At 36.5% G+C, this 20,781-nt stretch overlaps 4 protein-coding genes across 6 annotated transcripts in view; 3 read left to right on the top strand and 1 right to left on the bottom strand.

Annotated features, from left to right (window-relative positions):
- Positions 1-1,776, top strand: part of LOC114524056 (solute carrier family 43 member 3-like) — a 28,800-nt gene extending 27,024 nt beyond the window's left edge. For all 3 annotated transcript variants that reach the window (XM_028545168.1, XM_028545167.1, XM_028545166.1), the window contains one exon: positions 175-1,776. In XM_028545168.1, the coding sequence (XP_028400969.1) occupies positions 175-300 (126 nt within the window). In that variant the 3' untranslated portion in view covers positions 301-1,776. The remainder of the gene's footprint in view (positions 1-174) is intronic.
- LOC114524061 (E3 ubiquitin-protein ligase RNF185-like) lies at positions 894-3,903 on the bottom strand. The gene is made up of 6 exons (XM_028545175.1): positions 3,630-3,903; positions 3,133-3,151; positions 2,858-3,025; positions 1,881-1,970; positions 1,714-1,735; positions 894-1,267 (listed from the first exon to the last, which is right to left on the bottom strand). Exons 1-6 carry the CDS (start codon positions 3,800-3,802, stop codon positions 1,167-1,169), a joined length of 573 nt encoding a protein of 190 aa, XP_028400976.1. The 5' UTR covers positions 3,803-3,903; the 3' UTR covers positions 894-1,166.
- LOC114524054 (leucine-rich repeat-containing protein 43-like) lies at positions 3,860-8,523 on the top strand. Its single transcript, XM_028545165.1, has 12 exons — positions 3,860-4,436; positions 4,665-4,698; positions 4,778-4,971; positions 5,405-5,515; positions 5,650-5,786; positions 5,966-6,086; positions 6,182-6,299; positions 6,405-6,481; positions 6,658-6,805; positions 6,921-7,219; positions 7,412-7,676; positions 7,865-8,523. Exons 1-12 carry the CDS (start codon positions 4,350-4,352, stop codon positions 8,101-8,103), a joined length of 1,830 nt encoding a protein of 609 aa, XP_028400966.1. The 5' UTR covers positions 3,860-4,349; the 3' UTR covers positions 8,104-8,523.
- On the top strand, positions 8,290-12,420 carry LOC114524060 (spindle and kinetochore-associated protein 2-like). The gene is made up of 8 exons (XM_028545174.1): positions 8,290-8,369; positions 8,565-8,654; positions 9,174-9,269; positions 9,357-9,498; positions 9,589-9,710; positions 9,978-10,024; positions 10,156-10,228; positions 11,121-12,420. The coding sequence occupies exons 1-8, from the start codon at positions 8,331-8,333 to the stop codon at positions 11,178-11,180; spliced, it is 669 nt and encodes a 222-aa protein (XP_028400975.1). The 5' UTR covers positions 8,290-8,330; the 3' UTR covers positions 11,181-12,420.
- Positions 12,421-20,781: the final 8,361 nt, after the last annotated feature.

Here is a 20,781-nt window from a genome sequence, read left to right as displayed (position 1 = left end):
GCGGTTGTGATAATTAACGTCACACTCCAGAGACATGCAACTTAGCATGCATGTCAGTGGTGGTCACACTATAAGCCACTTTTTATGGGTGATTTTCGTCAAAGCAATTTCACGTATAGCATGAATATTTTCAAGAGACCATTTTGAATATAGCGTGTTTCTTTTTCGATATAGGTGAATGTTGGTTTTCTAGTGTCTTGTTTGTATCTGAATGTTCTTCCAATCCTCTTGTGGTTTAAGGAAAGGAAAGCGGAACAACTGCAAAAACGTAATGGCGAAAAACGTATAGTAATTACGTAACAATACTATCTATGCAAGCCGGTGGTGAAGGGAGGGAGTTAGAAGAGTTGGAATGGTGAATGCTACATGGTCGCATTTACACCCTGTAGCTTCGGAACGAGGAATTTTCGTGTCCGAGATTGATTAGAAAGTGTTGATTGAAAGGAATGTCTTATGGTCTGGGTTATTACGGTTCTAAAATTAGTGTCGGTTTTTTAAACGTTCCCGTATGCACGATTTTGAGTGCATTGTTAAAATACGTAAATTTTTACCTTCATAAAAGCATGCATATTGTTAATAGTATGCATTCTGCCTCTGTCCATGGGCTATTATCACACGATGCGCGTTTTTACTCTTTGCATCGTTTGGTTGTGCCATATACAAGATGCAATTTAGAGAATGTGCACGTGTTAGAATACGAATCATGCATGCGTATAACGAAACACGTTGCGCTGTGTAAAAAACAATACGTTTAGACACGGTTCTAAAGTTCGGACTAACAGAAAACACTTAGGAAATTAGTTAATCACATTTTCCCTAAAATTTATTTACGAATCTCTTAGATTGTCATATTTACAATTTCTTTTCATGTTGAAACATGCCATATGGCATAGTACAGTTCCATTTTTCTGTTCCTCCATATTTTACAACCGCAATCTATAACAATACCATCATCAGCGCGAATAAAACTCTCAACTTAAACTTACGAAACAATACATATAGTGAACATATGTTGACGATTGGTCTGGTTCATATTCAGACGATATTAAACTATATGGCTCATAGGCATGTGTAGAAGAACGTAAGCGCGAGACTTTTACGCATGCGTACGTGGCTGCATATAATTTCGTATGACATTCCTATGGTTTTTTACATTCTTGGATCATTCAGGCAATGAAAAGCCAAAAGAGAAAAGCGAGTGCCACCCAAAGGAATATTTTTGAAAGAAATTGTTCCTGCGCTTCCTGAGGTGATCCGGGAGCCGGAGCTGAAAAAATATCGAGAATTACTATAGACAATATATATAATAATATATAGGGGGCGGTTGTGTCAAGCCCGTTTATGGTTTAGCTTACACGGTGGATAAGTCAAGATTAAAATAACACTCTTAGATCTCTCTTGAATGAGTCAACTTGAATTTTATGCACTGAATATGATGTAGTTGTAAACAGTATCTTTGTATTATGGTTGAAAACATTTACTTTGCTTGTTCAATAAAACGATAGACTTGCTTTCTATTTTGAACTTAACCACCGTTTAAGCTAAATGGGCTTGACACATCCGGCCGCAGAAGTTCAAGTTTACGAATGAGCTTATGTTCAACTTTCCTGAGTGCTTGACGTGCTGATTAAACAGCAGATGGACATGCGATGATAATATGTGACAAATATCTAATCCGTAGTCTTGACTCTTGATAAGAAGACTTAAACTTACCCTGTCCAAAACCACCGACATTCTAAGATAAAGCAAAGAAAAATAACATATTTTATTATTGTTTGTTATTATGTATGTATGATTAATTTCCATCCGACTAGGGCCTCCTTAAGATTCAATATCTTTGGAGTTTGGTATACACTCAACGCCCCCCATCTCATACTTACACCAGCTCCTGCCGTTAAGAATGTGAAGGGAAAAGCTCCTATACCAAATGATACATGCCAACCACCACCCATATCCAACCCAGGAAATATCTGAAGCGAAGTAATATTAAATAATCGGGTGAGAATTTTAGTATAAGTTGATTGCATTACTTTGAACACACGATCACAAGTGTAATGTTTTTGCTAAAGTATACGACGTTTAACGATAGACTTTAGTTATTACAGCGATATTCAAGCAATTTTTCGTGTCAAAATGCGTAGAGGACTTGAACCTTGACGCTATAAGAAAAACGGCTGTAAACTGGGGAAATCACGTCAACTATTGTGAACGGAAATCTTGTGGAAATTACAAATTTCGAAAGAATAACAATCTTTGATAGTGGAAGCACCTTTGGCGGCGCCATTTTGATTTTTTACCGTTTCAATCAGTGGTTTCGATAATTTAATGGAAGACAGTTCCATATTTCGTTTTTGAAAGACTGAGTAATAAAAAATCTCAACAATCCTACGGCGAAACATAAGTATTTTATCTTTTTCTTGCTAAAAATGCATCAAGGAAGTTTTTTATCGCTATTTTGTGCTATTGAGTAAATTTTCCAGGTGAGATGGAAGCAAGAGAAACAAGAACATGAAGAATTTTAAAAATACGACTGACCCACATTCTCTTCGACAACGGTAAGAAAACGAAAAAAGGTAAGGCATTTTTATGTAAAACATGGAAGTGTAAAACATGGTAGTTTTGCTGCAACAGAATGCCATTGATTGATGTAATTCACACACCATGTCACAGGAGGGGTCTGTAACCCCTTGAGGTGAATGTTGTTGGGGGGGTTCCCCCCCCCCCCTCCCAAACAAAATACATAGAGATTTTTCATACAAAAAGTTACAGCAAAGTTGCCAAGAAGAGGCAAGTAGGTTGGCAAAAAGGGGAACAAAATGTCACAGTTGGGACCTCAAGAAGTTTTTGTGTATCTTACTCCATTATTTTCTGGTTCAGTTCTTTGTCCTTGAGGTCTTGGCGGTGTTTTATCTCTCGGGTCTGTTTGATCACCGCTCCCCCGGCCATACAGAGGGATCACTTTGTCCCGACTGATACCCGCTTTGCACACAGGGCATGCAGATCTGTTTGGTCTTGTCTCTAACCACTGTAACATGAACAGACACTTAAATCACCAGAAAAAAACATGATTCTTATTTAAAGTTGGTTTAATGGTTGATTTCTTTAAAAATATTTTAACCAATTGTTACTTACCCTTGAGAGACATGGCCAACTAAAATGAAAATGACAGGGTAGTTAATTAAGGTGGACACTCTCCTTTGTGGAATTTGTATCTAGAGGATGTAATGTGGGTCTGTATTGAGGAGCTAAAGTGATCAAAAAAATGGGTACTAACCCATTCTAAAAATGCGATAGTCTCTTCCAAAGCCATGAAAAATTACTTTCATGAATGGCATCGACTGCAGATTTGAGATTAGGAAACCCTTATTAATGCCACTATAATACCTTATCGATAAGGATGCATTTTTGATATGGGATTATTAGGGCCGCCTGGAAACACTATGAAAGTTAAAAAAAAAGTATGCGTACGTCCTGACCATGTTTTTGTACGTTTAGGACCATGTTAAATCACGCATAAAGTGCCAAACGGAACGGAAATACGGACGTAACCCGTTTACACAGGGCAGTTGAATTGATAAATATTGTATATGAACACTATTATATTGCCCACAAATGTGTTTTTTTCTTACCAAAACAAATGGCCGCACATACTAATTACAGCTTCTTTCGCCGTATCAAGACATATGTTACATTCAAAGTTTGTATTGTTGGGTTCTTTGCTTTTGTCTTGATCTGAGGGCGCTGTTGGATCTTTTTTATTCTCGTTTTCGCCAACATTTTCCTCTGTTGTATTGCTCGCCATTTTTGTTTACATCATTCTTGGGCTTCCACTTTGGTTTGAGAATATTCATTTCTTTGGAAACTTATGTTTTCCGAAAGAAGTAAAAAAAGTAACTGTTTCATGTTGTGTTCGTGGAATTCTCAAAGCGCGAGGATATTTTTATATCCATTCATAAAAATCATAGCTCTTCACTGACCATTGTAGTACCCCCAATTGTTCTTCATTTCTTTAAAATTACACTACAACCGTTTATTTGAGGTAGCAAGGAGCATGCTCGCTTTATATATTCTGTGATTTAACATTTGCTGGCTATATTTCATAGACGGTGAGTTTAAAGTATAACTGTAAAAGAAAGAATAAAAAAATACTCCAGTTTGCTACCAATTGTAGCCCCAGAACGAGCTCCCCGCTTTGTGCGTTCCGAAAACTGGTATCTACTCGCAGTTGCCATAGTAACGAAATACAATATGGCGGCTCAATAACAATGACAGTCCGATAAAATGTAATTTCGTTTGCGAAATTTAGCGTTCTAAATCGTTTTGCATGCTTCAATGTTCTCCCAATAGTGATGTCTGAATTGTGTGCAACGGACGCTTTTTATGAACAGCTCAAAAGTCTTCGAATTGAAGACTTTCCTTGCGGCCTTGGATCTTGGGTATGTTGTTGCTCTTATCTTAACGGATCGTTTTAATTGTACCAAATATCGATTATGGAGTCACTAAAGTATATATTTACCAACTTTTTAAGTTTGTTTAAACAGAGGCTTCAAAATATACGTCCTAGTTTATCTAAAAAAGCTACTTATGTATTCCAGTACAGAACTATTCCTAATCACATTACCTAATTTTCTTGGGTCAAATTTCAACAATGTTTGATGTTTTAGAGGCAAGCATTGGGCCGAAGTGTATCAAAATATGGTAAGACTGAAAGATTATCGAAGACGTAGTGGTTAAACAAACAACATTTTGACTCGTGACAATACACCTTCTTGCCTAGATTCTGGTGGAGTGCAGTATGAAAGTGTCGAAGCTTTGCTAGACCTTGAGAAAAGTTCTCCATATGCTGTTGATGGTGGTTGGAGTAAAGAGGCAGCAGACTTACGAAAGATTGCCATAGAGACGCCACATTTCTTGCAAGATCCTAGTTTCGTATTGAGGCACTTCACAACGCTCAGAATTATAGACAAAAATGTAATTTACGAAAATTTCATTCGGTAAAAGGTTGCTGGGGCTTGCACAAAAATCGAAAGTCTATATTCTCGGTTATTGGAACCATCTTAAATCGTGAATAGTCTAAATTCATCTCCATTTCGCATTATTACACTTTCAAAGTGTGACATTTTATTGATCTAAACCACTCTTCCTCCAAACTTCTTATCGTCGCAATAAATACGGTCCATATATTCTCTAGTATAGGGTAACTCCAAAACGTTCATCATTTTTTACCTTTACTCGTCTAAACTCGCTTCTGTGTTGAGTAATCGAACAATACGTTCATATGATGTAGGCTTATATTTACCGAAGGGTGCAAAACCCGTGTGTTGTGAATTATATTCATGCATGGCCAAAAGTATATTTGGTGAGTCCAGATAGTGATACTGATGTTGACTATTGTACAATTCAGGTTAACATCATAGACGAAGGTATTTTAAAGTTTGTTAACTTAAAGGAGTTAATTCTGTCTGCAAATCATATCAGCAAGATAGATGGGAAAAATTTACCAAAAGGATTAGAGGTAATTTTTGCGGAGACAATTGTTGTAATCAGTAGGAACGTTCATGAAGAAAATCCATAAATTGTAGAGGTGGGACAAGGTCCGAGTGTTTTGGGCGTGGAGTGGGAGCTTAAATCGTCTTCTGTCTATATTAGGTCCTAGAGTTAGCTGCAAACAATGTCTCTGACCTAAGTGCACTGAAATCTGCCAATCTTTGCTCATTGCTGCATCTTGGCTTGGCTCAAAATCAGGTCACTAACATTTTACCACGATCTTATACTCCTTCAAAATGGTGAGTTAGAGCTACATACCAATTACTTAGGTATTGTTGCAAGTCCACTGTTTTCTATATCAGTTCTTGTAAATGATATTTTAAAGTTGGGTGTGGTTTCCAATTTGAATCAATAGCTACAAAAACAAAACACTCAAAACTCCTCAGTCCACTCAACCATATTTTAACATCCACGGTAGGCCATCATTGCTATCACTTGATCTCAGCTACAACAACCTCAGCAATCTTCAAAGTACTGTAGAAATTCTGAAACACCTTCCAGCTCTCAGAAATCTTCTACTTGTCGGTAATCCACTTCATGTAAGTATGTGTAATACAGCTGTGACCAACCATGAACATATTCATTGGTGGATACAAGAAAACTTTTTGAGTGCTTGTTGTTGTTCTTTCTCCAGTTGGCGAAATGCTACCATGGTTTCTTGATTGACAGCATTCCAGGTCTTTCGTATCTTGATAATCAAGAGGTCTCCGCTGATGATAAACATCGTTTCAAATCATTTTCTAAAATCAAGGGTAACCATGTATTTTGAAATTACATACTTATGCAGTATTTATATTGAGTATTTATATTTGTTTTCTTCATTTTCTGGAATTTCAAATATTTACTTTGTACACCAGATTTAGACGTGAATAACAGTTATGTGACTGTTCGAATCATTGGCATAAATGATGTTAAGAATCCTGTCCAAATCGAGGTTTGTTTACTCGTAATAATCGATGTGGAGAGGCCTTGTTTTGCACCCTAATCACACAACTTAGCAACGACCAAAAGAATATCAGCCAGCTAACTATTCAGAAAAAAAAACAACGTAGGTACATTTTTTTATTTTCACACTTTCACATTACGTCCAGCCATATTTGTTTGTCAAAGGACCCCGAAGCTGGCGATTTTCCAAAAGTTGAGCATAAATATCACGTCGAATTTATGTTCATGAAGGACAAGATTGAAAAACAAAGCGATATTACTGAAAATATCGATGGTAAAGAATTCGAAGATACCGCCGCAAACGATAGCGAAGGTGAATTATAGTTTACCAAACGTATACCAAGAGGATTCTGTATACTTGCAAAACTCATCATTACAAAACTACCTTGTTTAATGCCGATTATTAAGGAATTTTCATGCATTCACAGGCAACCTTGATTGTATTTCCACTGACAACCTACTTTGGGCAGAGATGCTTGAGTTTGACTTCTGTAAAACGATCAAGATTTCTGAGCTGAGTCGGCTTAGGAGTTTTCTCAAAGACGGCATCACTTTCGGGGTGGTTGCCGTAAAACACTCGTACGTGCCGGACGACCCAAGCCTTAGCGAGGATCAAAACATTGCTGCTGTGGTAGCTGGGGAGAAAACACAGGAAAAGCATGCCGTGAAAACTAGTGCGTCTAAAGATCGTATTAAATTGGACGGGAAAAAGTCGGCGAAAACTAAGGTAACCTAATGCAAGTTGTGTAACGTAAAAAAAGTGAAAATATTGCATAAAAAGGCTTGTTGTGCAGTTAAAAGCAAAAGTATAGCTTCCGAATATACCTAAGTACTATTGAAATGAAATCTTTTCCAGCACATTCTCCTCTTGGTCGAGTGTAAAACTATGTATTATTTTTAATCAGCTTGTCTTTTCCAGAGTGCTGTTAAGGTGACGGTTGGGAAGGAAAAAGGCGGGAAAAAGGACAAACGTGACGTTAGCGAGTTATTCGAACTACCCCAGGAGCGCAAAACCGTGGGCACATGTCACGTGTTTCTTGCGTCATTTCTGGATGGCGATACTGTGGTCAACGTCAGCTCTCCGTGTGTGGAGGAGAATACGGGGGGTGAAAATGATCGGACAACTGAGGGTGATGCAGAACTGCAGAGTGCTAAACGATCTGATGACAAGAGGAAAGGGAAAGGTGGGTCGTGACCTGGTGGTTGGCGTTAGTTTGCAATGCACATAAAAGTTTCTAATTGGTTCAAAAATCTTGATTTCAATTTTCCCCCTAAATCAGTTTATAATTTTAGCGGGCAATGAGATTTTAAAGCAAGATGCGTTTGTTTAAAATGTTGTATTCATATTGTAAGGTATTTTTATCTCTGACAGGGGATGGAGACAAACATCCTAAAATTATGCCTCCAGCAAAAGGTAAGACGAAATCCGCAAATCCTCTTGCTGGAAAAGGAAACAAAGGTGGAAAGGGAAAAGATAAAGTGGAAGAATTGAGTGAGGCACACGGTGACGAGGAAGCACCACCCCCGCCGCCACCATTGTCTATAAAACTGGAGGTGAAGCTGGAGCGTTTGACTTGTACAAAAGATGCTTTGGTAGAAGACAAAAGCTAGAGTATTCCAAATGTTGTACATTCTATAGAGTTTTGTACAGTAACATTTTGTGATCATAAATTCACAAAAATGGATTGAAAATTGACTTGCAGCGTCTTTATTCACGGCGAATTAATAATAAATATTCTTGGAATTTTATACTTCGGAATTCCTGGCCAGATTTTTCCCGCCTCTCCGTGGTTCCTCATCCGAAACCCTTTTGCAAGGCTATAGGAATCGGGTGCAAAATGGCGGTAGAGGCGGCAGTGAATCGCTTGGAAGCTTTGGTACGATTTGTAAATATACCTTTAGTGCTAAACACTTTATAATAGCTTTTGCTTCTTTCTTAAAATTAAATAGCTTTTGCTTCTGTTTCCGAATACATTCCTTCAAATCCTTAATTTTTTTGGGTAATTTGCCCGTCTTGTTTTGAATATATTTTAGGCGGGAAATTTGATTTATATTTCGTCGGGTAAATTTAGGTTGAAAAAATCGACGCAGATTTGAACTATGCCGTGCTGAAATTGTCAAACGAGTTCGACAAAAGTTCTGAGGATGGTTTACGAAGCGAAGTGAGCATATATTTTAAAATAGATTAATTTGTTCAGTGTTTACATTGTTTAGTTCGTTATAATGACCTTTATATACTGTATTAAACTATTCAAAAGCATTCTTACTCAAGCCTTAGATAGTTGATAGCTATCGCATGCACCTGAGGATGGAAGGTCTAATTTTATGATGCATTTTGTTGATAATAAATTTTAACAATCTGTTATACAATCAGTATTAAAAATCAGTATTAAACTATTCTGTACTTGCCCAGATTGGAAAACTTATATCAAAATGTTCTATGCGTAGTTGTGAGTGATCTGAAACGATTAGTTGCAAGCCTGGAGTGGTCAGTATCAATCTGATGCAAACTATGAACTAAATTTGAAGAATTCTAGTCATAAACAAGAGAGTTTTCCAAGCTGGACACTTTGATCTAAAAGTCTAATATTCCACACTGGTTTCCTTAAGTTGTGTGTCTGCCCATAAAGAGTGTATGTACTGTAGTTGGCAAGATTGTGAGATCTTGAATACTGTTTTAGATTAATCCAGTTAGTCTTATTGAAAGACTTCAGAAAGCAAAGCAAGATTTCAGAACTTTAATGAAAGAAAGTGATGAAATAGAAACAAATCAAAAGGTATTTAATTCAACTCTTATTGCTGTGTAGATGCTATGTATTGGATTGTTTAGTTACAATTTTAATATTTGAACCTCTGTTTGATAGACAATGTCACAGGAATTGTCAAGATTAACATCAGACCAAATAAGGATGGTTAACAAACTTCAGCGACACACTGGAATGCAACAATCCAGTACACATGTGGACAATGAAGAGTTTAGGATTCTTCATCAGGAGTGTGTACCGGGTAATGCTCTTGAATGTGGAAATATTGTCGGTAATATATGTATTTAGCATACTTGAGATTGTTCTAATGTTTGAGGTGTTCTCTGTTCAGATTTAATGCAAAATACAACATGCAGATCCATTGACAGTGCTTTCCAACCTGTGACAGAAGATGAATTCATGAGCATCTCAGATTTGGTGCGTGGAAGGTCAAAGTTAGAAGATGTCAACCAGGTGCATATAAAGCTTATTTTGTTGAATAATAAAGTGTCTTTGACTTTTATATAAAATGTACTTTAGAACCAGTTTAAAATTTGTATCTTATTTCAATGCCTATTTAATTATATGTACATGGAAAATAAATTAAATTTTACCAAAAGTAGATTTACCACAAGATAGATTTCTGATCAGTTTTATTACTGAGCAAAGATCAGTATTGCATAAGTAGAAATACCTCCAGCCTTCATGCAATAATTATTGTTTATATTGTTTTTGATATAGGTTTATGATGTCTTGTTTACATATTTTCAAAAGAATCGTAAGGCCAGGTTAGCTTAAAAAATATTGGATTTGATATATATAACAATGATATTTATAATCTTTGGAAGGCTAGTTTGTCAATGACGTTATTTTAAATTGTGTTTTCATGTGACTCATTACTATTGCCATTTGTTCTTAGTTGTCTAACATTGAAAGAAATGACAAAACTTGGTTTGAAAGTTACCGGAGCGACCGGAAACGCGAAATTGAAGGTATTTCATGTTTTCATATTATATAAACCTTGTATTTATGTGGCAAACTACTGGCTGCAGTCAGAAAAAAATAGTGGTGATAATATAGTGACGCCACTCAGTCGTCAAACATGACAGACTAGAACCAGTCATTTTAAACTGGAGTAATTGGTAGACTTGCGCAAGCCTGTCGTCGAACGTTTTTACATGACAGACTGGCACCAGCCTGTCGTCGAACTTTTTTACATGACAGACGGGCGCCAGTTTGTCGTCGAACTTTTCTACATGACAGACGGGCGCCAGTTTGTCGTCGAACATTTCTACATGACAGACGGGGCAAGCCAGTCGTCGAACATTTCTACATGGCGAACTGGCGCCAGCTTTTCGTCGAACTTTTCTACATGACAGACTGGCGCCAGACTGTCTTCGAGCTTTTTTACACGACAGACGTGCGCCAGTTTGTCGTCGGACTTTTTTAAAAGACAGACGTGCGCCAGGTTGTCGTCGAACTTTTCTACATGACAGACTGGCGCCAGACTGTCTTCGAACTTTTCTATATGACAGACGTGCGGCAGTTTGTCGTCGAATTTCTCTACATGACTGACGGGCGCCAGCCAGTCGTCGAACATTTCTACATGGCGAACTAGCGCCAGCCTGTCGTCGAACTTTTCTGCATGGCAGACTGGCGCCAGCCTGTCGTTGCGGCTTGTGTAAGAAAAACCTTTAGAACATGATTCGTACGGTTCAAACGCAGTGTAGAACTACACGTTAATTTTTAGACATCACCCCGGCTATTTTAACGCTGTCCTTGATATTCGCATTTGATTTAATTCGCATGAGCGAAGCGATGTATAACTAGTGGCAGTGCATGACCTCATTGAATTGAAAAATACTATAAGCAAAGTGCTTTTAGGTTTTGAAAACTTTAAAAATTATCGACATCGGAAAAGATGGAAGTGTGAAGATGCTGTAGACTCGCTCGATCCTTGGGGGAACCAATAGAACAAGGGAAACATTGATCTGGCGACAATATTATCTATACATGAATTTTAAATGGAGACTAGCTGTTCAGGACTCCTGAAGCTTTTGTACACGAAGTTAAAGCGGTTGCAACTTGCAAATAAGTTGTAACCGCTGCTTTGGTCACAAAGCGATATATGGTATGGTAAATTTCCATGGTAAAGGGCATGTCTGAGTCTTGTTTTTCCATAACTGCTTGACGTCTATAGTTTCGACAAAATGTCTATATAAAGAAACTTTCTCGCTGAAGAAACGCATACAGCTATTATAATTTTTGTACACGCTTAAATATTCGGAGCGTTTTCAGAACTTTGCCTATTTTTAAAGCTGGTTACTTTGTTCGTATATATTTCTCAAAAAGTAGATAAAGTGAATAGCAATGCAAATGCATTGTTTATGCATTTATGTTCACATAACTTAGCTCTTCCCAGAAATTAAGTTGAAAACTTTTAACATTTTATCATAAAATAATTCACATTGCAGTATTTTATACACAACTATCTATAATGTTCACTATCGTAAACGTGACTATAATATATTATAAGTCCCAGGCAATAGGAACAATCATTGAAAAAAGAAGTGTTTTATTTTATATATTTTCATATAGTTTTTTAACATTTAGGCATGAATATTATACAGTATACGCTGATTGTACATATATATAGCTAAACATAATTGAAAAGTTAGGCAAAGTTAAAAATATATAGCTAAACATAATTGAAAATAGGCGTACACCTATAGGTATGATTTTTGCAGATGGAAACATATTGACGATGACAATAATATATACATTTATTTTAACTCGATTAAATTGCAGTTTAGAGTTCAATTAAAGATTATTTACTCACACCAGAAACCAAAATTTATATTTGCAAAAGAATAGTATATAAATCTGGATTCATTGCAGTGCTGAAGAAATGGCAAAAGGAAATGAATGAGAAATGGATTGATTTATACTTATCCTGACGCAAATTGCAGACGTTATTTAAGTTGCGCAATTTGCATTTTGTGTTTGTAAGCTACCACCTTCCTTAATTGTTGTGGTTTACATTGATTTATCCCAGAGCACTGATTCATTCATTCCCAAGTGGCTCATGCAAATTATTTTTGAAATCTAAAAATCGTAGATTTTAGAACGAAATAACAAATCCTCGAAATGAATTAAGCTCTATTGTTCGTTATAAAACTAAAAGTTTTGCTGGGTTTTTTCCTCCCTACATACGGTAAAGTATTTTCTTCAGTCATCGTTATCAGAGACATAAAGCAAACAAAATACTTCTGCTGACGCAATTAACTAAACACTTTATTTAAGATGCGCAACCACAATTTCTAGTATTGTGTTTGTAAGCTACCACCTCCCTTCATTGTTGTGGTTTACATTCATTTATTCCAGATCACTGATTTTGAAATCTAAAATTCGTAGATTTTTCCACGAAATAACAATTCCTAGAATGATTTGTATCTCACTTGGTTAACCATTGTTTGTTATAATTGCAAAATTTGCCACATCAGTGATCATTGAAATTCTACGCATTATGGAATGCGTAGAATCTTCTTCCACGAAATATCAAATCCTCGAAATAAGTTTAGCTCGGTCGAGCATTAATAATTGTTAGATTATACAATATTGTTCAGGTGTCATAATATATATTTTCACAACGCCATATTGCCCACAATGGCTTGAATAATTTATAAAAGTAAAAATCAATACCAGCCAACAATTACCTATATTTTGGTTTTCAAGATGTTAATCTTCGGATTTTGTTTTGTTTTTATTTAGAAGTAAATACAGTATATTTTATACATATCGTGATTGTGCTAATAGATTACATTACGTTACTTTTGTACGCTGAAAACGATCCATGTTTTCCCGCATGGTTTTTCTATCCGTACTTATATCAATCACATTTTAAATTCAGCGATTCCTTCATTTTTATGCGGTTAAGAATTAATCCTTTGATGTATATACTCATTATCTTGACAGTAAAGTATTTACTATACTTATTCCAGATCACTGGTCATTCATGCATGCTTAAGTAGCTAGAATTTGTTAAAATACCTGCGGTTTGGCGCTCTATTAGGTATGTCGATTTCCGTTTCTTACTTACAAATTGAAAAGGTTAGCGCATAAATATAGGTTGTGCAGTCAGGCGAGTTTGCAGTTTATGCTTTGGATACTGTAAGAGCAAGACACAAAGTTAAAGGTAAGTTTCTCGTTTTTTATTCACTCGCTTCCACTGCCAAATCCATGCGTGCACAGATTTTATGTGAAAGTTATTTTGCATACATACAAAGTCAACCTTTCTTGCAATTCTGTTTTGATCGCTTAACAACTTCACGTGCACATTTCAACTAAATGTAATATCGAATTATATTTAAATTAACGTTGTTGTGATGGGCGCTTTATTGGTAAACTGCTTTATTGGTGTCGTGAACTGCTGTAAAGTTTTAAATTAACGTTGTTGTGATGGGCGCTTTATTGGTAAACTGCTTTATTGGTGTCGTGAACTGCTGTAAAGTATGAATGCCCATACAGATTATCTACAGACATCCCTAAGGTTCAAGGCAAAATTGTGGAACTTTCATGTCATTTTCGACATCATTTTTACCTAGATTATTGCTCTTCGCAACTGTGGTTAATGCAATGTAATGCGTTGTGTGTGAAGTCAAATCGTAGCTGCTACTAAACAATCATGTATTAATTTTCTGGCTGTATTTTGTAAATTTTAAGGTTGAGGAACATTTTACAAAATGAAGATCATTGCAATTGCTGGTTTTTTCATTGCCTTTATGACTACCTCTGGGAGCTGTGAAGAGGTCAATGCGCTTGATGGGGTGCAAAACGGTATGGAATTACTTGCATTATTTTCTAAAAGTTTTCAGATAAGTACAGATCAAGTTTAATGTCACAAGATAAAAAGGCAACTTCCCTCGGACATTTACATTAATTATTACTCATTTACTTTCTTCGCATTAATAACTAACGTCATCATCCAAATTACTGAAATTACTTATACCCCAATTGGAGAGTGTGTTGATGGTCTTTGCTTAGAGTAAACGTCAGCAAATTACTTAATAACCTTTTTGAGGTGGTTGACGTTATCTTGCTTCTGTTTTACATGCAGCAAACTTTATAAATCACTTAGAGCCTTATTCAAGTGATTGTTGACGTGATCATTCTGTTCTGAGTTCTGTTTTGTCCTATTTTGAGAAATTCAGTGTTCATTTTACCACTTTCTTTTTCTTTGCCCTGATATAGATTTATTGAAGTATTTCTGTGGTGAGTACCCAGAATGTACTTGCTCACCCAAAACTGGTTCATGTCCTTACGGCTACGACGTTTGCGACAGCGCGAAATTTTGCAGACTTGACACGAACAAGCCGTGTTGCAAGCAGAGCTTCTGTGGCGACTACCCAGCCTGTACCTGCCAGGCGAAAACCGAAGCATGTCCATACCGTTACGATGACTGCAGCTACAAAAGATCTTGTAACCTTTCCGGCAACAGAGCTTGTTGTAAAAAGACCTTCTGTGGTAACTACCCGGCCTGTACCTGCGTCGCCACGGGTACTTCGTGTCCCTACAACTATTACGAATGTCACGACTTGAAGTATTGTAACCTAAGCAACAACAGAGCGTGCTGTCAACACCAGTAATGTCTCGGTAGACAAGCAACACCCAAAGGCTTAGATGATGTATTTTCGTAGAATATAATTATAAAAGTAGATACGCTTGCGCAAACATGTATTTTTGTTCGCTTTTAAAAGCCTAAACTATTGTATGGGTGAATAAATCTGTAACAACAATAATCCTTGTTCGTTCAATTTTTACACGTATATCAAAACTACCTTGTTTTACCTTCGATACACGAAACTATGCATAATAGAGTCTATTTTTTTCTTCTTAGAGGCTGTCTTTTGCTTCCACATGCATTGTTGATTATATAGGCATTTGACTGAGTGCGCGCGATACACAAAAGCTATTACTTTTTACTGGCTAACATTGCGATTTCCACGTTAAAAGAAACAGACCTGTTTAAACATAAACCGCTAGCTAAATGAGTAGGAAGACCTTAAGTGCTGCTTTGTCTTCGATTTGATCCGTGCTTTAGTAAAAAGTCAAAAGTAAATGCCCTGTTACACGGTGCAATTTTCCATGCAACTTGCAATGCAATTCTACTTTTAAGCCATGTAAATTAGTGAAGAGTTCTCAAAATATAAGTGTAACAAACGCCATGGAGTGTAATAACGACAAAATTTCGGTAGTTCTTTGGACATAACACAAGAAATTGTCGTAAACTAGTCGTTTTCAATAATGGGAAAATAGTCCGAATCTAAATTTGTCTTTATTTCTATATCTGACCCAATTTTTTGGAAGTACTTAATGTACTTATTATCATAACGACTTCTCAATAGTCATCCCAACCAATAATTTTCATGTCTGTTCTTCTTTAATTTTTAAGTGACACTTTACATGTTCGGTAATTGAAGTCAAACTCGAATGAATGTAATTACCATTCAAGAAGTGACATCTTCAAAATCATGCTGCAACTCATTTACTCCTCAAGGACGTAAGAATGCCCGCGGTAAAATACATCAGTATTTCCATAGCTATGAACGCAAACCTACAAAGCAAAGCTACTAAAGACTAAGTACTGTACTCGATGTTTAATGCATTGTGGTATGTTAAAGTGGCAGTTTAATGCATTGTGGCTTTTAAAGTGGCAGTTTAATGCGTTGTGGCATGTTAAACTTCTCTCTTTTAAACCCTGTATAAATATTTGAACATGGTCATTTTGATAAATGGTCAACCATATTAATACTTATCATGGACTATGCAGTCTTAACCCTAAACCAGGGTTTCTACGATCCAAGGAAATTTCCTTGCAATTGACAACCACAGGGGAAAGAGGGATCTGTTTTAATACAGGGTGTCCGCAAAAAAACGAAAACTATTGAAATCACCCATAACAATGCAATTGTTAGTGTTTGAATGCCTAAGCACTCTGTTACTGATTTTTATGCATGCATATGATGCAGTAAAATTTGCTTGTTCGCAAAAATGATATTTATTAACAATATTTACAATTCACAAATATGGATAACAATGTTTAAATGTGCATCTCAAGGACCATGACCTTCGACATGTCCCCTTTCTGTAGCAACACAAAGCATTTAGCATTTTATAAGTTGCATTAAATCCCCACGGGCTGAAATTCGTGAACACAGCATTCAAATTTTAACAATGAGTGATTTCAATAGTTTTCGTTTTTTTGGGGACACCCTGTGGAGTATTCATTATTTTCAAAAGTTCTTTGTTTTTCTCTTTTGTCATTGCCCCCCTGTGAGGACAGTCATATGCAAATAAGTTGTAGAATTAACCCTGTCCTAATCCTATGAGTTGGCTAATATCCAGTGATTTTCAAAAGTATTGGATACACACACGTCAGGATCCAAGCGATATAAAAGATTGACATGCAAATGACTCCAATCCAAGAACATGCGATTGTTCATGTATACAATTTTACAGTCATTTATAAGAAACCATTCAACGGCAGAGAAACTATTCAATTCCTGAAAATTGGTGTAAAGGTCTGTTCACACGATCCAATTTTGTTGCATTCAATTCACTTCTGATGGATGTTTTATCGTCTGTTGACTTGCAATGTATGTGGGCAACAAATCAACGTAAACCAACACAGTACTGCTTTATCAATAACTGACTTCATTCCATTCGTCAAAGTGAATTGGGTCCAACAAAGTTGGATTGTTTGAACAGACCTTAACGAATCCACATATGGTAGTGTTGTTCCAATCTAATTGACAACGTTCTTTATGCAAATACCTAACACTCTCAAATGTTTGATCTTGACATCATTCATAGAATCAATATCCGGAATCTATGACGTCTTATAGAACCAAATTGAATTGTTGTGGTTTTCACCACTTATTCCAACTCATTGATTCAGTCATTATTAAGTGAATAAACTTTATTAAAGTTTATTAACCGTTTTTAGACACAAACTGAGAAACTAAAGCTTAGAAGGCTCGTTGCTAGTGAAGCATTTTCTGCTTTGCCTGGTTAGTTTAACAGAACAAGGGAAGGAAATAAATAAACAACAACGATATTAAACGTTAGAAGCAGGGGTGGATTTGTAGCACTAGTGCACAAATTTGCATTACAAAAGAAAGTGGTTATTATTAGCAGTTCCTGGATACACCCCTGGTTAGAAGCTTGTAGATTATTGCAAAGCATCATTTTAGAGGCACCAGATTTTGCGGAAATCTGGTTAATAAACTTTGCATGAGCCTTTATTCAATTTTTAAAGCCTTAGTAAGTACCGAAAAGCATTCGTCGCCACAGTTTACCAGTAGGATGAAATGTGTGTTAGAGTAGGTTCCGAACACTATTTTGTTCTTAATAATTGTACTAAATTTGTGCTTTTTTGGAAATGCAATTTGTCCAGACACACAAACGCTGCAGGTGTCAAGCTTTTCATAATTGCCATTAACACCAGAGCTGTGCAAGAAACCAAAACGAAGGATAAATTTACATTGTCACTGTCAAACGTTTTGGGGATAAAAATATACGTTCCCTATAATTTAATCCCATCCAGCTACCTTACTTTGGTATTGTCCTTCACACTTCAATGAAAATTAATTTTTCTGCCTGATAACATAAAAAACAAATTCCGAATAAACAGGACATCTTGAGAGTCAAAATATATGAATCAAACAAGACACATCTTCAGACTGTTGAATTTTCGACTTTCTGTCTGAAGATTTTATCGATTAGGGTCCAACTGTCAAATCGCTTGCCCATAGTCAAAAAGTCATCATAAAGATATTTAGGTCCGAGAAGAATTGTTTCCATTAAAAACATTACAGGGTCCAAGTCTGGAAGAGGAGTCGTTTATATAATATTATAAATATTTTTAGGTACAAAATAAGTAGGTATTACAGCTTACAATATTGATCACATTTTCACAATCACCCATTTTATCTTGAACGATATCTTAGAATAGTGTGTTACACTGTTCATATGTATTTTGTACATCTGGCGAACATAGTGCACACTTACCTAGAGATTTACAATAATTATAGCAAATCGTGTTAGTTCTACAATTACAGTGAAATACATCCATGCTACAATCACTGACAAAACCTTTCCGGACACTTACTATTTTCGTTCATTTTTTGGACAGCTCATTAAAAACAGTGGCTTCTCCCCCGTCCCCCTCTTCAATGTTGGCTAAAGGCAAATTTGTTTCTGTAGAAAGCCTTTGGAGCGACAGTAAGTAATATATTAAGCCATATTTTTTATATTCAACATTGAAAGGGGGCGGGGGGGGGTACAAGGGGGGTTCATATTGAAAATTTCAGTGAAATGTCCGGAGAGTTTTGTCACTGATTGTAGCTTGCATGGTTTCTACGTAGAAAGAGCCATCAATCATTTCTAGTTCAGTGATCCATCCATTCTAAAGTGGCTTAGAATCCTTCAAAGGGTACCCATTAACCATGCTCGAATAGATTTGTCAATAAGCTTATTTTAGATCAATGATCATTCTCAAGAGGCTTGAACATTCGCCAAGATGCCTGTTCATTGCTTCGCGCTCCGTCAGCTTTTCCCATTTCCGTTTCATACTGGTTCTGATTTGAGAAGCTCAGGGTATAAATATAGGCTAGCCAAGGATGTTTGCAGCAGTTTACACACTCAAAACTTTAAGGGTAAGTTCTTATTTGTTATTCACGCGTTTCTATATTATATCTTTTTTCGTGTGATTGCAATCTCAGAAACACATGCAGTGAATCATAGACATCTCGTGTGATTGCAATCTCAGGTTTACATGCAGTGAATCATAGACAATTTTGTGTATATATTTTGGTTTATAATTTCTCCTTGAAGGGATACCGTCATAGGAATAAGGTCTTGAACAATTAATCGACTGTCATTAACCATCTTTAAACGAATCTTACTTACCAAACGGTGGTTAACCTTTTGATTGTTTTCATTTTAGCGAATCGTACCAAGTTGAAGAGATATTTTTGAAAATGAAGGTGATTGCACTTGCCGTTGCTATCGTGACTTTCTTCCCTGCCTTTGGTACCTGTCAGTACCCTGCGCTTAATCTCGTTCAAAATGGTAAGAATTACTGAACAAAGAAATTGATTTTGTCGGGCGAATTCAATAGTTCGTTCATTGTTACAACATAACAGGGGCAGGTTGTACGAAGGATTTTGGAAAAGCATCTTTCCCCTTAAAAACATTTCACAGTGTAGAATTGTCCTTCATTTTAGCTAATTGCGCAACCCTAGTGCTAACTTTTGAGTACTGAAAAGCATTAGACACCACAGTTTACCAGTGGAAAGGAATCTGTGTTCTAGTAGGCTTCAGAAATCTACATGCATTAAATTTGCATATTTTACGAATGTATCGGCGTAATTTATCCGGAAGCAAACGCTAGTGTCAAGACGCAAGTGTAAAACTTTTCCATAATCGCAATTAACACCAGTGCAGTGCAAGAAACTAGAATGAACAAATCCAAACTTCCTATAATCTGTTCGTATCAAGCAACCTTAATGCAATTTCTTCCATATACGCAAACTTTCTGCCTCTTTATTTTTAACAGATGTGGATAAGTTTTTCTGTGGTGACTACCCAGACTGCACTTGCTCACCCAAAACTGGTTCGTGTCCTTACGGCTATAACGAATGTGACGACGTGAAATATTGCAGACTTGGCGAAAATAAACCCTGCTGCAAGCAGACCTTCTGCGGAGATTACCCATCCTGCACATGCGAAGACAAATCACGATCATGTCCTTGGCGATACCATGATTGTGCTTACAAAAAGTCCTGTAGACTTCCCGGCAACAGAGCGTGTTGTAAACAAACCTTCTGCAGTGACTACCCAGCCTGTTACTGCTACGATAAAAATCTTGAATGTCCCTACAACTACTTTGAATGTGGTGACTTGAAGTATTGCAAGCTTGACGGAAACAGAGCCTGCTGCCAGCTTAAATAGAAACTCGTTTTTGGGACTGTAACGTGAAATAGGTGCAGTATTTTCATGTAATGTTTTGCTTTTAGATACCTCTTTTTTGTATGAAGAATAAATATATTTCGACATAATAATGCTGTATATCCACTTTTTTCCACTTACAATAAAGCACCTTGTGCCAGAAATAATATAATAGGCAGGGGTGAGGTATGCTATGTTCATACTATAACCCCTCGCAGTAATTGAAAATATTTCTCTCAATATTGTCCAATGATGGATATAAATGATTTTTGTTGAAATAATAAATACCTTTCTTTCTCTTTGAGCTAGTGCTTCGCTCTTGCCCATAAGTATATTTGGTCAGGGTGATGTCTTAGTGGCTATACAGCTACCTCTTTCATATATATTATGTAGCGTGTGCGCATACATGACATAATGCGCGCGTGCGCAGTTGCAGAGTCCCAATGGACAGAATAAACGCCAGGACAAAGATTTTAAGGCCATTTAAGAACGAGTCTTTTGGATGAAAGATTGATCATAATACAATTACATCCTA

Source organism: Dendronephthya gigantea, unplaced genomic scaffold, assembly GCF_004324835.1.
Source record: "Dendronephthya gigantea isolate DGI-Jeju-01 unplaced genomic scaffold, DenGig_1.0 000029F, whole genome shotgun sequence".
Lineage (NCBI taxonomy): Eukaryota > Metazoa > Cnidaria > Anthozoa > Malacalcyonacea > Nephtheidae > Dendronephthya > Dendronephthya gigantea.
This window is presented reverse-complemented; position numbering and strand designations above follow the sequence as displayed.

What these genes read in the sequence shown, in the direction of transcription:
- LOC114524060 (XM_028545174.1), top strand. Translation starts at nt 8,331, where the DNA reads ATGGCGGTAGAGGCGGCAGTGAATCGCTTGGAAGCTTTG. An exon ending in AGTTAGAAGATGTCAACCAG is followed by an intron (nt 9,711 to 9,977) that starts GTGCATATAAAG and finishes TTTTTGATATAG; the next exon opens with GTTTATGATGTCTTGTTTAC. An exon ending in CAAAAGAATCGTAAGGCCAG is followed by an intron (nt 10,025 to 10,155) that starts GTTAGCTTAAAA and finishes ATTTGTTCTTAG; the next exon opens with TTGTCTAACATTGAAAGAAA.
- LOC114524061 (XM_028545175.1), bottom strand. Translation starts at nt 3,802, where the DNA reads ATGGCGAGCAATACAACAGAGGAAAATGTTGGCGAAAACGAGAATAAA. An exon ending in TCTTAACGGCAGGAGCTGGT is followed by an intron (nt 1,736 to 1,880) that starts GTAAGTATGAGA and finishes GCTTTATCTTAG; the next exon opens with AATGTCGGTGGTTTTGGACA. An exon ending in TGTCGGTGGTTTTGGACAGG is followed by an intron (nt 1,268 to 1,713) that starts GTAAGTTTAAGT and finishes ATATTTTTTCAG; the next exon opens with CTCCGGCTCCCGGATCACCT.
- LOC114524054 (XM_028545165.1), top strand. Translation starts at nt 4,350, where the DNA reads ATGTCTGAATTGTGTGCAACGGACGCTTTTTATGAACAGCTCAAAAGT. An exon ending in TCTTATACTCCTTCAAAATG is followed by an intron (nt 5,787 to 5,965) that starts GTGAGTTAGAGC and finishes CATCCACGGTAG; the next exon opens with GCCATCATTGCTATCACTTG. An exon ending in CGCCGCAAACGATAGCGAAG is followed by an intron (nt 6,806 to 6,920) that starts GTGAATTATAGT and finishes ATGCATTCACAG; the next exon opens with GCAACCTTGATTGTATTTCC.